This window comes from Strongylocentrotus purpuratus, unplaced genomic scaffold, assembly GCF_000002235.5.
Source record: "Strongylocentrotus purpuratus isolate Spur 01 unplaced genomic scaffold, Spur_5.0 spur5_scaffold_18, whole genome shotgun sequence".
Taxonomy (NCBI): Eukaryota; Metazoa; Echinodermata; class Echinoidea; order Camarodonta; family Strongylocentrotidae; genus Strongylocentrotus; species Strongylocentrotus purpuratus.
This window is the reverse complement of record NW_022145603.1, coordinates 12,406,263-12,423,291: the sequence shown is the minus strand read 5'-3', so window position 1 is coordinate 12,423,291 and position 17,029 is coordinate 12,406,263. Positions and strand designations below refer to the sequence as shown.

The 17,029-nt window shown below is 37.3% G+C and overlaps 1 protein-coding gene across 2 annotated transcripts; it reads right to left on the bottom strand.

Moving 5' to 3' along the window:
- Positions 1-2,851: 2,851 nt before the first annotated feature.
- On the bottom strand, positions 2,852-16,776 carry LOC105447538 (deleted in malignant brain tumors 1 protein). Of its 2 annotated transcripts, none has more exons than XM_030989213.1 (8): positions 16,613-16,776; positions 10,660-11,019; positions 9,012-10,154; positions 7,960-8,277; positions 7,013-7,393; positions 6,229-6,564; positions 5,031-5,345; positions 2,852-4,058 (listed from the first exon to the last, which is right to left on the bottom strand). In XM_030989213.1, exons 1-8 carry the CDS (start codon positions 16,683-16,685, stop codon positions 3,748-3,750), a joined length of 3,237 nt encoding a protein of 1,078 aa, XP_030845073.1. In that variant the 5' UTR covers positions 16,686-16,776; the 3' UTR covers positions 2,852-3,747. The 2 variants fall into 2 exon arrangements, with proteins under 2 accessions (XP_030845073.1, XP_030845075.1); XM_030989215.1 differs by having other exon boundaries at positions 6,235-6,564.
- Between the last annotated feature and the right edge of the window lie 253 nt (positions 16,777-17,029).

Below are 17,029 nucleotides of genomic sequence, written 5' to 3'. Positions count from 1 at the left end.
CAACTTTTAATATTAAAGAGTGAAACATGCAATATCCATAGCCTTAATTTATAAGATGTGGCTTTTTACATTTAAAAACCTAAATGAATCCTAATTAACATGTTGACAATGTTAATGATCTGTTTTCATAAGAAAACATACTCGTGTAACAATTTTGCACTGAGTGTATATTGATGGGAGTGTCCCTTTATTAGAAATAGATTTCCCGAAATTTTGGATTTTGCAACATATTACAAATATATTCACAATTGACATTCCGTATGGTGATCCGCCTAAAAAAATCGAAACGTAATGAAAAATCGGAGCATCCAAATGCAATTGTTATTTTCAGTATTTTTGTTTGAGTATTTTTTCTCTCTTCCATTGTATTTACATGATAACTCGTACAGAATAAGAAATACGGAATCTTATAAACAAACACTCTACGTGTCTTTTACTCACCCACTCACTCACCCACTCTTTCACACTATCTCTCTATCATTCTGTATAAGGCCTTAGTTGCCTCCTACGTTCTCATTTCAGCGTATTTCATCGTCCCACTTTTTAATAAAATCACTTCATACTCACTAAGACAGTATTTATCACTCAGAAAACATGTGTTTTTCCTCCTCAATTTCAACAATATTATATTTCCACTCTATTGATCCCGGGTTCTTCTATCTTGGTCTCCTTCTTAAATGTTGTCTATGGTAAATAAATATTGATTTAGAAATGAACCGAACTTCTCGTTACACATAACAGTACAGTCTTGCTGGAGAACCCACTAAAATGAATACAATAACGCATTTTAAACCAATGGTAAATAATCCGATTCATTAATATTTTATTCCTTCACCCATGCAAACAAGTATTATATGAATTTATTATATTTCATACAAATCATCTTAATTCTTAAAGATATATTGCACCAACAGCTACCTTCTCCTCTCCTTTTTTGAAAACCATAAGTAATGACTGTAAATGACGTAAAACTATGCTCTTAATTGAGAATTTAAAAAGGGTAAAAAATACCCGAAAGATTCAAGATATTGAGATTAAGATTTTCCTCTTCACTACTCGATACAAACAAAACTTGGGTTATTTCGAAACTGAAATTATTCCAATACATCGCCATGACAATACCAGACAGATATAAAAATTCGGTTATCTTGAAATAGAAATTTACCAGAACCCTACCCGAAAGAGACAAGAATACATATTTTGGTGCATTAAAATTAACCTATCACAATTCTTAAATGACGAAGAAGGGACTGACTGAGACATTTACCCAAAATGCCATTAGATGTTGTATACTGCAAGTTAGAATATTGGAATCTATCATACTCTACTTATAATATTAAAGATTAACAACACCCATGTATGTCTTGCCATCGTCATAAATAGTTTGAAATTGTAGATCGAAAAATCTTAAAGTTAATAACAGAGGCATATAGGTACTAGGATAAATTGAATTAATAAGAAACAGAAAATATCCAAAAGATGTAATACCTATTGCAATAATGAATATTTTGTGTTTGAAATGTTACCCACATTCGATAGAAAATCATTATTTTGATGTCAATTTTATAATGCAATATTTCCAGTAAAAGGGCTCTAGTCAAATACATGGGGACATATGGTTTGGCCTAATTTCGTATATTTGCAAACATCTACAAACACAATTATTAATTTATATCAACTACGAAAGGGCAATCCAACCCTTGCAATTAATTAATTCAAATAAAAGCAGAAAATTAGAGAAACAGAAGTCGGAAAGTTTGAAATGAATAGAATCAATAATAAGAAAGTTATGATTGTTTGCGAAACGATATAACTACAGCTTTGCGGATTTCAAATTGGCAAATTAGCCAGTGGATTGTGACTTAGTGACGGATTACTCTCCTGTTTGTCGTGTATACAATTATTACTTTATTTTGTTCATCTTACAGGTGCCTTCACTCTGTGGCTGCTGCTGCAAATATATTATGGACTGTATTACAGGCTCTTTAAAAAGAAAAGATAATCATACATTTTCGAAGAATTTAAATATGAGTCATCTTGTGTGTTGGAACAAATAGGAAGGTTGTCCGCCATTATATGACTTAACCCTAAAAAGGCCGGGCTATTTGAGGTCTTAGTACGGCCGGGGGGGGGGGCATTATGGGCCCCCCATAAGATCTCGGCCGTGAAACGGCCGATCTCCTCGAAAATTTGCACGCATGTCAAGTGAAGTGTATAGAATACTATGGTAATTTCAATTTTTTTAAAATTCACTTGTTTGCATATTTATGGTAATTTATGCAAATAAAGTCATACAAATCACATTTTTACCCATAAATCATATATTATTCATATTAAAGCATTCTTTTTCACTATATATATTCATTAGACCATTCGGAATAATAATACGACAACAAAATTTGGAAGAGCCAGCTTATTCCTTCTGTTATCTCTTGTTTTGATAATTTCCTATGTATTTCATTGTTTTGTTTATTTATGTATTCATGATTGTTTTGTTTACTTATGTATTTCATTGTTTTTGTTGTTTTATTTCATTTCTAACTACAATTCAACTATTTTGACTCCCAAAACAACCACCTAAACTTTAAACAAGACCCAGTAACCCATGTTTGATCTATTTTTAGGAAAAATGACTTTTCCCTATGTTTTGTACACAAATCACGAAAATGAGCGATTTTTGGGCTGACATGCATAGACAAAAGGTCACTTGACCTTGTAACCGTAGGTCCGGTTTTCAATTTTTTTTTTTAAAGATGCGCAAGACTCTAAAGAAAAAGGTCAAAAGCTCTAAAGCGAGCGGCGGGGCGCCATCCATTTGCGTTACCGAACAATCAGAAAAATCTTGAAGTGGGGGGGGGGGGGGTGGGGGGGCATGATGCCCCCGGCCTTATTAGGGTTAACACGACACCGATATAGTCACTTTGAAGAGTCTATACCTGTAGTGATAGCATTTAAAATATTTTTGTCTGATTTCGTTCAAACTTTCACCAGTATGCTTCCTGATTATTCTGCCTTCTTCTATAGTAGTTTGCCATGGATGTATGATTTCCCTTTCAGAGATATTTGTTATCACTTTCGATCTAAATGAGGTCGCACATTTCATACCCGTAGCCAACTAAATATTTTTAAAGTTTACATGAAAATTAATCCCTCACCGCACATGAGAATTCATCTCTAACCGCGCATAATTGAAAACCATTAAACCCGAATGTTTTTTTTCCAAAGATGTAAAAGCCCTTTAACATACCAAAGTACGAATAAACCTATTATAATGAAACGTTTGCTACTTTAACATAAAAAAGAACCATTGGTATATTTATGCCATCAATAATGTGTTTCAATGTTAGTAATTGTTCTGTTTTACTCAATCTCGTCAAAGGGGACTTGAAACTGTTACTTATGGGTAAAGACGGGACGGTAAATGGAGGCCCCGATTAGAGAAGCTTTGTTATTCCAAGCACAAATTACACAAATCAGAGGGGTCATAATTAATGAAAAAATGGGTTTACCATTCCTATGACGATACAGGGTACTATGCCATTTTCTGAATTACGAACGTTCTAAATTATGATTACCCTATTGCACTCTCAGAATTACAAACCTACAGAATGGGGATCGATCAGAGAAATAAAACGTTAGCACTACGAACCTACAGAGTAAGGAACCTCCGGAATTATGTATTTTGGGAAAACAACATGTAACCCTTTTTTACTTTCGGAATTCCGCCGAAACTGACTATTTAACCGCTTAAGCAATGCAAATAACGCCAGCATCTTCATAATGACCACAATTGTGAACACCGAAAGCAGGGTATGCACAATCAAAGATAGTCTGCTCATCTCCTGAACATCCAACGTCATCTAGTTGAATGGGACCAGTGCCTTGTCCGAATTGAGCTGATCCTGGAGCTCCAGAAGCCCCCTGGAAACCTAGCATGCGGCAGACAACACTGGCATCGTTGATATCCCAATCGTCATCACAGATAGTTCCCCAGACTCCGTTATACTGGATTTCAACTCTTCCCTCTGCTTCGTTGCTTCCACCAACCAGACGCACAGCTAAAAGATTAAATCAAATACTTATATTATTACCATTTTCCATAATTAAATATGGTAAGTAAAAATTAGGAGTACCGCGTCAAAGCAGTTATACGATAATTCTTTGTCTCTCACACTCTGCGTAATAATTTGCTCAGTTTTTTTCAAACAAAAGACTTAAGTTCCGTACAATTTGGGATGATAGCTAATATACTGGATACACGACTAGACGTTTTACATATTCTCAACAAAGGATTTAGGAATACTATTGCCATCTACTTATAACTGTTCTTATATATGAAATAAAGATATATTTAAAAAATGATAATAAATATGCAATTTTTTCAAGTAATGATAAATAATTGATCTGCCTTTTCATTAAAATTATCAGTCAATGTACAGAATACGTTTTCGATTCGATCGATAAACCATTTTTGAATTCTAAATTGATTTAAAGTATGAGTAAGATTATATCCTGATTTGTGGGAAAGGGAGAACGTGTTATATATACGTGATGATACTTGTGGCACTCCTTATCCGAAGTGTAATTTTTACGAAAGTTCATAATTCCGAAGGTTTGTCATTTCAAAATACAAATATTCCAAATCAGAGGATTCATGATTCTGAAAATAAAATAGGTTTATACTTTTTAGCAGTTGATGCACTTTTCAGAAAGTTTGTACATATCCAAGGGTTTATAATTCTGAAAATTCAATATAGTCAGTTATTCCGCAGGTTCGTATCCCTAAGGCGATACAGGTTTCTATGTCATTTTCGGAATTACGAACTTGTGAAATAATAGTGGCCCTATTTAAATTTAGGGATTATTCGCCTACAAAATTATTAAACATCAGAGAAACGAACTTTTAGGATTACGAATCTACAAAGTAACGTACCTTTGGAATTATGTACATTTTCGAAAATGACATGTAACCTTTAAACAAATTTGTGTATAAAGTCTGATATTAAACGACCATTAAGCTCCTTCTGTACCTGATGTATCAACGCAAACTACCCCGGCATCCTCATAATGAGTACAATCGTGAACACCGAAAGCATGGTGTGCACAGTCAAATATAGTCTGCTCATCTCCTGAACAGCTAACCTCATCTAGTTGAATAGGACCAGTGCCTTGTCCAAATCGAGCTAAACCTGGAGCCGAAGAAGCGCTCTGAAATCCTAGCATGTGGCAGACAACATCGGCATCCTCGATACCCCATGAGTCATCACAGATAGTTCCCCAGACTCCGTTATGCTGAATTTCAACCGTTCCTTCTGCTTCGTTGCTTCCACCAACCAGACGTACATCTAAAAGATGAAATCGAATGGTAATACTTATTACCATTCTCTATATGCAAATACGATACGGAAACAACAAGACTACCGGATCGAAACAATACTAACGAAAACTCTTCGTCTGTCGCATCCTGCGAAAAAATTTGCTCAGTTATTTTTTAACAAAATGTTGAGGTTATGTACACTTTACGATAATAAATCACATACAGGAATGAAAGTTACACATATTCTCAGCAAAGGCTTTATCAATACGAGTGCACTCCTAATAAAATATTTTCTTGTTTATAGAATACAGATACAGGTGTATAGTTCAAAATAGATATTTCATATGCAATTTCACCATGTTTGCATAAAGAACCTGCTTTTCATGCAAAAGGACAAGTCTATGTACAATATATATTTTGATATTTAAGTTTATTTGAAGTATCAGTACAATTCGAACCTGATTTGGGGAAGGGAGTACATTTTACATATAAGTTTTGAACGTCATGCAACCTCCTTTTCCGAAGTTTGGTTTTTACGAAAGTTGATAATTCGAAAGGCTTGTCAATTCGAAACATAAATATGATAATCCCAAATCAGCAGGTTCATAATTTTGAAAATGAAATGCGGTTTATACATGTACTTCCGAACATTTGATGCGCTTTTTTTTTTTTTTTAGAAATGTCGTATATCCGAAGGTTTATAATTCCGAAAATGAGATATAGTCCGGTATTACGAAGGTTTGTAATCTAAATAGCAAAACAGGGTTTCGTGTCATTTTCGGAATTACGAACTTTCGAAATTAGGGACAATTAGAGAATTGAACCAGAGTAACGGTCCTTCGGAATCGTTTACATTTGGGAAAACGACACGTGACCTTGTTTATTCCTTTCAGTACAAAGCTGATATTTACCTGTACCTGCTGAAGCAATGCAAACTACTCCGGCATCTTCATAATGACCACAATTGTGAGCACCAAAACCAGGGTGTTCACAGTCAAAGATAGTTTCCTCATCTCCTGAACAGCCAACGTTATCTAGTTGAATGGGACCAGTGCCTTGTCCGAATTGAGCTGATCCTGGAGCACCAGAAGTCCCCTGGAATCCTAGCATGCGGCAGACAACATTGGCATCGGTGATATCCCAATCGTCATCACAGATAGTTCCCCAGACTCCGTTATAATTGATTTCGACCCTTCCCTCTGCTTCGTTGTTTCCACCAACAAGACGTACGGCTGAAGTGCCGGCACCTAGAATTACGAGATGAAGAAAACGAAAGAGCAGTTGTCTTTTTTTTTTTAAGCTCCAAACTTTAGATAATAATAAAATATATGGTTATTATTTAACTTATATATTAAAGACTGAAATTGAAAAGCCATCTGAGCAATCCTTTTTTTTTGTCAACAAAACTGTTGAGGTGTAACCATCACAACCCTATTAGCCCATGGGGTACTTCAATTATTTTACTTACTAAATTACCATGATATCAATTTACGTCTATGATACTCTGTCTATATTATTTGCAAGTTGTCGAAAGGAGGTTGGGATAGAATTTTTTTTGTAGATTATGAATATGAATATATATTGTAGTTCAACATCCATGTGGTATTCTTTTAAGAGGACTACTTTTGATAACTGGATATTTCAGTTTCGGTAATACATATCATAATCGCAGATATGGAATGGTAAAGTCCTTACCATTTGGGATACAAGAGATTCCGATGTCCTCTATATGTGTGCAGTCATGATTGAATGGTCCAGCGTTACCGCAAGACGCGATGCTATCTTCCTCTCCAGTACAGTCAACGTCATCAAGGATGATTAGACCGTCACCTTCGCCGTACTCTGCGCAACAGGAGAAGCTTTCGCCACCCTGAAAGCCAAGAGAACGACATGCAACATCCGTATTGTGCGCATTCCAAAAGTCATCACAGACTGTTCCCCAATGGCCTTGATAGAAGACTTCGAGACGTCCCTCGTTCTCTGTGCTGCCACCAACCAGTCGGGTGAGAAGGAACCCATTGTCTGTCGAAGAGGGCGTTGTCCAAGGTTGTGATGGAGGAGATGGTTGTGGTGTCACTGATGGTGAATGAGGCAACAAGTGGTGTTGGACGTGATACAATTTAACACAAATAATTAACGTTAATCTTACATTATTCATCACAATTACGAGATTTAAACAAATTTCAAATGATCGTGTTTGTTTTTAAAAAGACTATTACTTTTTAGCAACCCAACTTATTTGTAAATAGTGACGAAGAAGTGTAGTGAAGAGCGGATGTAGAAGGAAAACTGGCTCATGCGATAAGGATTCGACAGATGAGATTCATGAGACACTTGATCCGAAAAGGCGGTTCGGATAATCTGGCATTTAAATGAACGATAACACAAAAGATGAGTAGCGAAATAAGCAGAAGAATGGTATGTTCCCGGTGGTTGGATACTCTGCAGAAATGACTTGACGAGAGAGGAGAGAAAGACCGGGGAAAAGAGCCTTTCGTGAAGCAGAGACTTGTCGAATGGCATGATCTCCAACGTCGACAGATGTGGCAACTAGGCTGAAACAGAGAGATAGAGAGAGAGAGAGACAAGTTGAACACAAAATTGCGTAAATCAACTAATGACAATGATATGATGAACTGTACCTTCAATGCTGCAGGTCACACTGACATCCTCATTGTGATCGCAATTATGGACGGTAATCCCAGCATTTGGGCATTGTCCGATGTTAGACTCGACCCCCAGGCACCCGACATCGTCCAGAAGGATTTCACCTGTACCAGGTCTCTGGTTACCAAGACTAACGGCTTCACCACGGTAACCCAGTTGCCGACACACCACTTTGGCGTCATCATTGTCGAATCCATCGTCACAGACAGTTCCCCATTCGCCTGCGTACTGCACTTCGACTCGACCTTCGTTCGGGGTCTCTCCACCAACAAGCCGGACCTGAAGTGGAGGATCTTTAAAGGGTATTGAAAAGAAAAAAACATCATTTCCTATTATGAACCCTAATGCAAGTTCAATAGTTTTGACCATCACCTATTGAAATATGCGAACAAAAAAACTACGCAGTGAAAAAATACGAACATGATTTCTTTGAGATATACAATAGGATATTGAAATTGACCTTGTGACGAGAAAGTATTTTCGATCGTATTATTTGTTCTCTCAGAATTCCGATTTTTTGGATGAATATGCAGAGAGCATGTATTTTGCCCATGGCGTATATGACAGCCCGAGATAGAAAATATGTATTATGCACATTCTTATTAAATTTTCTTAGAGAAACTAGTCAATGTATCGTACTTTAAATCATCACCTTGGGTAAATCTCTTGTAAAAGCTCCATGTGTTCGCCATAGAATGAAATGATAACAGTTCTTATGGGTCATCATCTATTCGTCAATATTCATTAAACGTGGATCATTTTAACAATTGAGATATTCTTAAAACCATCATCTGACACATCCTCCTGCAATAATTGGTTCGCAGTAATTTACCAAGCTAACCGAATTCCTACTTCCTGCCAATGACCTATCAACATAGCTCAGCCTAACACTCAGCCTAACCTAAAACCCATTTGCCAGTCTAACCATAATCTATAAGGCCCAGAGCTATTGTCGGACCACCTCCCAAAATGTCCCCTTTCTAAATGGACAATGTAATTTTAAGAGTATCGTTTAAAGTGGACTTACATCTAGGACCGAAAGATGTCTCTAAGTACTGGCAAATCTCTTGTACATCATCGAATCCCGTGTAAAATGGAATGGAATACTGTTCTAAATCATCGAGAGTAATCTCATCTGAAGTATCAGTGATAACAGTCAGAGTACTGTCGATTAGAGAAACGCATTTTTCCTGAGTCGTCAGAACATTCACTATACTTTCAACCAATGATCTTGCGGAAGCATACACGGCGTCTTCACCGAGTAGAGTCGCAGTGCGGATAGAAAGACAAAGCGTTTCCCTGTCGGGATAGTCAGTCAAAAGCGCAATGAGGGCAGGTATTTCGTCCACCATGACTCCAACATCGAAGCTGTAGAAGTAGCTGCTGGACTCTGAAAGAATGGTTTCGACAATGTCGTCCCAATTTGTGCAGATCTCATTAGCTACTGGGTAGAGGTCTGCCAATAGTTCGGCCATGAAATCTATGGCAATATCACGTGGTGCGTATTCTCTGCTAGTCAGGTGACCCACAGCTGAGCATACAGTGTCCTCGTCGTATGAGGTAATGTTCAGCACGTTTTCGACAGCTTGGGTCAGGAGAGTGACGATGTCTAAGTTTTGAAAGGCATCGACACCTAAAGGAGGGCTTTCTGAAAAGGATAGGTACTCAATGGGAAATATGCAAATGAATGGAGCGATGGATGAAAAAGAGATCGGATAATCAGTGGACAATCCTCCAGGTGTCCGAGGAGTTTCGGTGCTTGGTGTATAGGGAGTGCTGGTATCAGGTGTGTAGGGAGCTCCGGTGTAAGGTCTGGGCATTGCAAATGAGTAGACGAATCTACATATTTGCTCGCCGTCTAGGTCAGTTCCATCGGACAAAGCTGTCAGCACAGGGTCGCACACACCACGGAAGACACCAGGGCCTGGTGCCGGCTGCCGTGGCGCTACCAATCGGCAGAAGTAGCCCATGCCTTGGACCAGGCTGTCAGAATCCCATACGGCTCCGACAGCATCCATGAGGTTTGCTATAGTGAGGAAAGGAGAGACCTCCCCAGGAACCCGAGGGTTGTTTATATTCATGAATAGTTGGTAGTAAGGGTTTATACATTGATACGCAGCGTCCCAATCAATGGTTGGTCCAACCGGGAGAGGGCAAGGTGTGAGTTCTCCTGTAAAAATAAAGAACAGATAAACAATCAATTGAAATTTAATTTGGTCAAGTATTATGAGCTTCCATGTACGCAAGAATTTGGGTAGATATGTATCTTTAACACAAAATATTTAAACACTGAACAAAAACAATTCATCATGAACATTGCAAGAAAGTCAGTCCATCGACGGCGACCGTTTATTTGGTTTAATTTCAGTATTTAAGCGACATTACCTCTCTCCATGCACCCAGGTTCTTAATTGGTATCCAGTAAATTTCAAAAAGTCAGTGTGATTGCATTAGCATGCGTTCGTTCGCAAGAAGTGGTTTAGGTGTCACTGAGCACTCGGGCATTACGGAGTTAAGTCTATGTTTCACTAGCCATTGACTTCAATGGGGTGTTGGTGGAATTAAGTATTTGTGTTTCCTGGAAAGCCCGCATTTTCTGAACATTTTTATATGAAATACTCATTTTAGCAAAATATGGAGTTACGTCTTTGTATCTCTAAACCCTCTACACTTACTTCTGCATACGACGCCAGCGTGACTGTAGCTCCGGCAGTTACCATAGCCTGCCTCAGTATGCGGGCACGACAAGAGATTGTCCTCCGACCCGGTGCACTCGACTTGGTTGAGGATCCCTGGGAGATCGGTGTATCCATACTGTGAACAACACCGGGATGCAATCGCTGCATCAAACCCTAGCTGTCGGCAAACCACGTCGGCTTCTTCAATACCGAAGATATAATCGCAAACTGCAAACCATGAGCCATTGTAGGAGATCTCTACACGACCTTCCAGTTCTGTTGGTCCATCAGCCAGACGTACGTTGCCATCAGCGACTGGCGGTTGGGAGACATCTTCCAAATTGAACGTTGGTATCGCTGTAAAAGAGAGATCAGTATCGTATACTAGTAATCAGTGTAAATATAACGCAAGTATTGCTAATTATGACCAATGTTGACCAATTTCTTAGAATAAGTTCCAATTAAATTATATTACGTTATAAAATATAAACAAGACTATACCAATGTTATAACTTCCGGAGCCTATGACATGCATGCGTTGCTTTCTCTTTAGGCTCCATCATATTTCTCCCTATATTTAACTTAGTCGTATATATTATTCTCTTCGTTTGTATGAATATTTGTTTAACCAAACATGTATGACATGTCAAATGTAATAATGTATTGAAATATGAAAAAAAGCTTAAAGTGAACTAAACTAAACGGAATGTTTCACCCTTTATCTATCGCTCTCTCTCTCTCTCTCTCCCGTTCTGCGGAAAAGGCTCTTTGGTTACCATATTTTTTGCGGCATGTCCGAGGGGAGGGGAGTAGTTGTCCGGGGGTAGTTGTCCGGGAGTAGTTGTCCTAGGGGGTAGTTGTCCTAGGGGATAGTCATCCTGGAGGGTGGTCGCTCTAGGGGGTAGTTGTCCTAGGGGGTGGTTTTCATAGTGGGTATTTGACTGGGGGGTGGTTATCCGGGGTTGGATGTTCAGGGGGGTTGGTGTCCGTATACGTTGGCTTAGAGATATTCTACGGCTGGTAGAAAGATGATTTTGGAATGCAGATGTAATGGTTGATATAGTCTATAATGTATAATTTAGTTTTGTGGGACATATATTGATATTTTTACTAATACTTTTTGGCAATCTCATCCATCTCGTATACCGCTCTACACATTCGTCATCATGTTCATTACTCAACACACTGTGAATCGGTGTTTATTTACGTCGGTAAAGGACAATTTCTTAACCAATTGCAATAAAAACAACCCGACGCAAGATTCATTCATTTGAATAAAGATGCGGTACCTGTTAATACAAGGGATTAGAACCAACACTAGCTATTAGGCGAAAGCTCGGTAGTCTAGTGGATAGGACAACTGTCTAGAGATCAGGAGGTCGTAAGTTCGAATGGTAAGGACTCGTAAATTTACTCGTAACTATGCGTAACAACACGTAAACAGCTCGTAACAAACACGTTAGTTCCTCGTAGTTATACGTGACAGCTCGTAACAAATCGTGGACTGTTGCCGTAAATACATCGTAATAACTCGTAATAATCCGTAATAAACCGCAAACAGCTCGTAATAACTCTTAAACCGGTCGTGAAAGTGGCCAAGTGGTAAGGATCCGTGAAAGATACGTGAATTTCTGCAATCCGTTAGGACTCGTAAGAAAAATCCGTGTATATGAAGGGGGTATAATTTGAATAATACGGGTAACATGAATATTAACTTCAAGAAATTCATTTCATTCTTTTAAATTATTAAAGTTCTAAATTATTTTCAATACTTGATAATATTAATATTTCGTATGCCTAAATATTTATTTATATAACTATAAACAAAAAATGTTGATTGGAAATATACTTCTTTTTTTTTTTTTTTTTAAATATGTGTATGTTATGATATGTGTTATCTTATAATTGTAAATGTAATGTTATTGTACACGGACTTGCGGAAGAACAGCCGTTGGCTGAAGTGGGTGCCGTGCAAAAATGAAATAAACTTAATTTAACTGAATGAATCATGTGCCCACAACTGATAAAAGCAAATTATGTTGTATGTAGCCTAAACGAGCAAAGGTAGGGGAGGGGGGGGGGGGGGATAAATCCAATTTAAGAAGATATTTCAAGAAAAGAATTGTTTAAAGGTATCGACCATTTTTGGAAACGCCCCCCTCTAAAAAAAATGAAATGGAAGCTTGTATTACCAATCATGTGAAAGAATATGTTTTGACTTATACGTGATAATACAAATTTTGCCGGGAAATCGCATACTAATTCATTTTCATATTCAAATTCATATTTATTTCATTTCCAACAGAAAGGTAAACAAAGATATTACATTTTTTCCATATATAATTCTTATTTTTCTGGAAACTATACGAAATACACTTTGCACATAATGAAATTATTGCAATAAATTCTTAATTTCTGAGGAAATGGGGGATCAACTAAAAAAAAAAAGGGGGAAAAAGGAAGAAGGAAAAGGGAAAGGGGGAAAAGAAAGAAGGAAAAGGGAATGAAGAAAAAGGAAGAAGGAAAAGGGAAAGGGGGAAAAAGGAAGAAGGAAAAGGGAAAGGGGGAAAAAGGAAGAAGGAAAAGGGAAAGGGGAAAAAGGAAGAAGGAAAAGGGAATGAAGAAAAAGGAAAAAGGAAAAGGAAAAGGGGGGAAAAGGAAGAAGGAAAAGGGAAAGGGGAAAAAGGAAGAAGGAAAAGGGAAAGGGGGAAAAAGGAAGAAGGAAAAGGGAAAGGAGAAAAAGGAAGAAGGAAAAGGGAAAGGGGGAAAAAGGAAGAAGGAAAAGGGAAAGGGGGAAAAAGGAAGAAGGAAAAGGGAAAGGGGGAAAAAGGAAAAAGGAAAAGGGAAAGGAGAAAAAGGAAGAAGGAAAAGGGAAAGGGGGAAAAGGAAGAAGGAAAAGGGAAAGGGGGAAAAAGGAAGAAGGAAAAGGGAAAGGGGGAAAAAGGAAAAAGGAAAAGGGAAAGGAGAAAAAGGAAGAAGGAAGAAGGAAAAGGGAAAGGGGAAAAAGGAAGAAGGAAAAGGGAAAGGGGGAAAAAGGAAGAAGGAAAAGGGAAAGGGGGAAAAAGGAGGAAGGAAAAGGGAAAGGGGAAAAAGGAAGAAGGAAAAGGGAAAGGGGGAAGAAGGAAAAGGGAATGGAGAAAAAGGAAGAAGGAAAAGGGAAAGGGGGAAAAGGAAGAAGGAAAAAGCAGGACAAATCATGACCGAACAAAAGGTAGTTATAATGGTAATTTTAGGAAGGTAAGATCATAAGACCAACAAAAATATTAAATTAATCGAGCAGATGATAAAGACCTGAATGAAAAATTAAGATGATTACCAACTGTTATCAGATTATTCTTGTATATTACTATACGATTTGAGACAACAATATTTAAAGATTTTTCTTGAAAGAATTTACGGATGGACTATTTTAATACCTTCACTTAGAGAACTCCAAAATCTAGGACCATCATACATAAAAGACTTCTTTGCTAATAAAGTTTTATATCTGATTTGTTATTGGATAAGTTCATTGCTTTTTTAAAGATCTTCCATGTGTTTTGAATCTCGTTCTTATATAAGGTTAACTGGTTCGTAAAGTAACGTTTTTTGCTAATCGTATCGTTTTAGTTAAAATATTTGTATAACTGGTGTATCTAGCTTTTGCCTGTTCAGTACCTTTCATTTGACATTTATTGTATAATTTTTTTTCCTGTTAAATACAGGTAAAAGGGATTTAGAATTCATGAAAGTCTCCGTGATTTTGTGTAGGTATTGACAATTGATATATTTGATAAATTATTATATCTATCCGGACAGGATAGATATCGCGCACGTGTCGCCTAGTCACATATACATCATTCTGTGTACAGTACTTGTATCTTTACCAAGACTGGGCCAAATTTCTTATCATTTTGATGATTTCAGAACTTTGCAGTACACACCAATACTTTTATGCTAGATGATCAACCTTTTCTCATCGATTCCACGACGTTCCTTTCACAATGCAATCGCATGACCAGAACTGGTCTCTACCTTTAGCACACAAGTTTTTGAAAGTGATTTAGATGACCTATTTTTTTAAATTTAAATTTAATTTTTTTTGGAGCGGTGGGGGGGGGGGGGGGGGGAGATAAATCAAGGCGATTGAAGTCGCGCAAACCCTAATTGCTACTCTGTAAATTTACATGTGTATATAGCAGTTTTCATTTTTCATTTTCAAAATTTGTCCGGTCAGTAAATATTCCAGACCAAGGAAACGATGTGTGGAAATAATTTTGCATTTATTGATACTTTTTTTTTTTTAAAGAAGACCAGAGTCATTAAAGCTAATAACTTTGATGAAAAGCCTCAATTATAATTTTGTTATTGTCTTGTGATATGCATTTACACTCGTGATTCAAATTCTTTTTCCCACGATTTTGTTGCAAGTTTGATTAAAACACGCATATCAGCAATACAAAACTACTTTTGTCCTTACCCGAGTATTTTGCAAGGGCTGCTTAATATTCATGTTGGCTTAGCATGTGCCTAATTCAACGTATATCCACCTTTTTTAACACCTCAAATTTACTGCACGTTTATCACGGTACTTTTGCTCAAAGCATAAGATATGACTATTGTCCGGTTGCCTTAAAACATATTATTTACAATTGGCTGTTGTTGTTTTCTTTATTTCCATCTTCAAACACTTCGACGAGCAGTTAACATAGTCCAAAATCATAGTCCGAAAATGTATTTAGGCTATAAGAGAATATCAAGTTGCCCCTATTGCCATCACTTTGAAATGTCCGGTATGCGGAATGCAAGCTGTGATTTTTCATATGCGTAAGTTTAAAATATAGTGATACACACTCCAACATCAGCCTACATTGGAAAAGACTCATTTTCTTCCTTACCCTTATTTTTTTTAACTCGGCTGCAGAAAAGAATATTGATAAAAACTGCAGAGACGATATTAGATCTTTTCACGTGGAGGGAAAATTTCCTATTGTTTTCCAGTTTCATTTCTAACAAGTCACAGCAGAAAAGGGGATCATCACTTTTGTTTTGTCCAAAATCGTGTTACAAGCAAGATTAAGGGTCGGTTTTGGGTAATTTTTCTAGGGGATTTAATCAAATACCATCGATTAGAAATGATGGCCTACTGTATAAATCTAATAAGGAGGGGTAGGTACCCCGTCCGCATGGATTTTCCAACATATCTGTCACAATGAAATGTGTGACTAAACGAACTGATACATCTATTCATGACTATTGCAAAGCGACCCAACTTGCCAAGTCAAAAGGCAGCTCGAATCTACGTAATGTATTGAAGTATAATTCCGACATTGCAGGATTTTCATAAAACAAAAACACACAAAGCAAAACAAATTAAATAAATAGTAGTATACGTAACCGTCCAAATGGATTTACATAGGACAGAAAACAACATTGATACAAGCAAAACAAAAACGCAATACAAGATGTTAACTATACATAAATCCTAGAAAAGGCAAAGGCAAACTATATCAAAAACAAAATTGTACAATTCATATCGAATTATACTCGTCAAAAAATTAATTTTCCAATTAAAATCATAAAAACATAATGGGATTATTGATTGAATGGCAGTAAAAAGTAAAAAGAGAGCATAAAAAAGTGAAAAACAAAACCGTACAAAGATATCGTCGAGCACATCTTTCCAAAACTAAATTAGCGCATATATTGATACATGCATAATTCAACTTTATAATTGTTTTCTTCTCCTACATGGAAATGTCTGTTACCGTATGCCGCTGGAGTAGCACAACATTGTGGCTACAACATCCAACGAATAGCGATAACGAAAAGAAAAAAACATCATCAAATCATAAATAAACGAATCTAATCAAAGACCGACATGGAGCAGAAATAACTTTGTACATGCATGCTTATGTCCATGTCTAACATGTCTTAATCCATGCGTAATGGGGATAGTTATGTGTCTTACCGCCTTCGGGTGAAGAAGCCCAACATGAGGCTACAAGAGCCACCAGGAGGGCGCTCAAAAGAGGGACCATCATGGTCTATCTGGTCCGCAAAACCAACTTCAAAAAGATCGACAGCAAATAAAGTTGTAATATCGGAGCTATTTCTTGGTCCCTGGTCCTTACTTGGCAGAGAGCAAAGCCGGAATGATCTAACGCGAATTTTTTTTTGAGGATATACTTCTAAATTTGGTACCAGTATTATTTGCCAAGCATCATGCATGGTGCGTCTTCCTATTGGATAACTCACTAGCCAATCATATTACTTTCCTCGTCTAGACAATACTCAGACAGGGAAAGACCATGATATTAACACATTGTCTATAGGAAACGGGTGAGTCGTATATTAAGCCTATGGGAGCGAGAGAACTGAGTTGTCA

Excerpts from the sequence above, each read along its gene's own strand:
- LOC105447538 (XM_030989213.1), bottom strand. The coding sequence starts at position 16,685 with ATGATGGTCCCTCTTTTGAGCGCCCTCCTGGTGGCTCTTGTAGCCTCA. Across the intron at positions 11,020-16,612 it reads GGCTTCTTCACCCGAAGGCG|CGATACCAACGTTCAATTTG; the intron begins GTAAGACACATA and ends TCTCTTTTACAG. Across the intron at positions 10,155-10,659 it reads CGCTGGCGTCGTATGCAGAA|GAGAACTCACACCTTGCCCT; the intron begins GTAAGTGTAGAG and ends TTATTTTTACAG.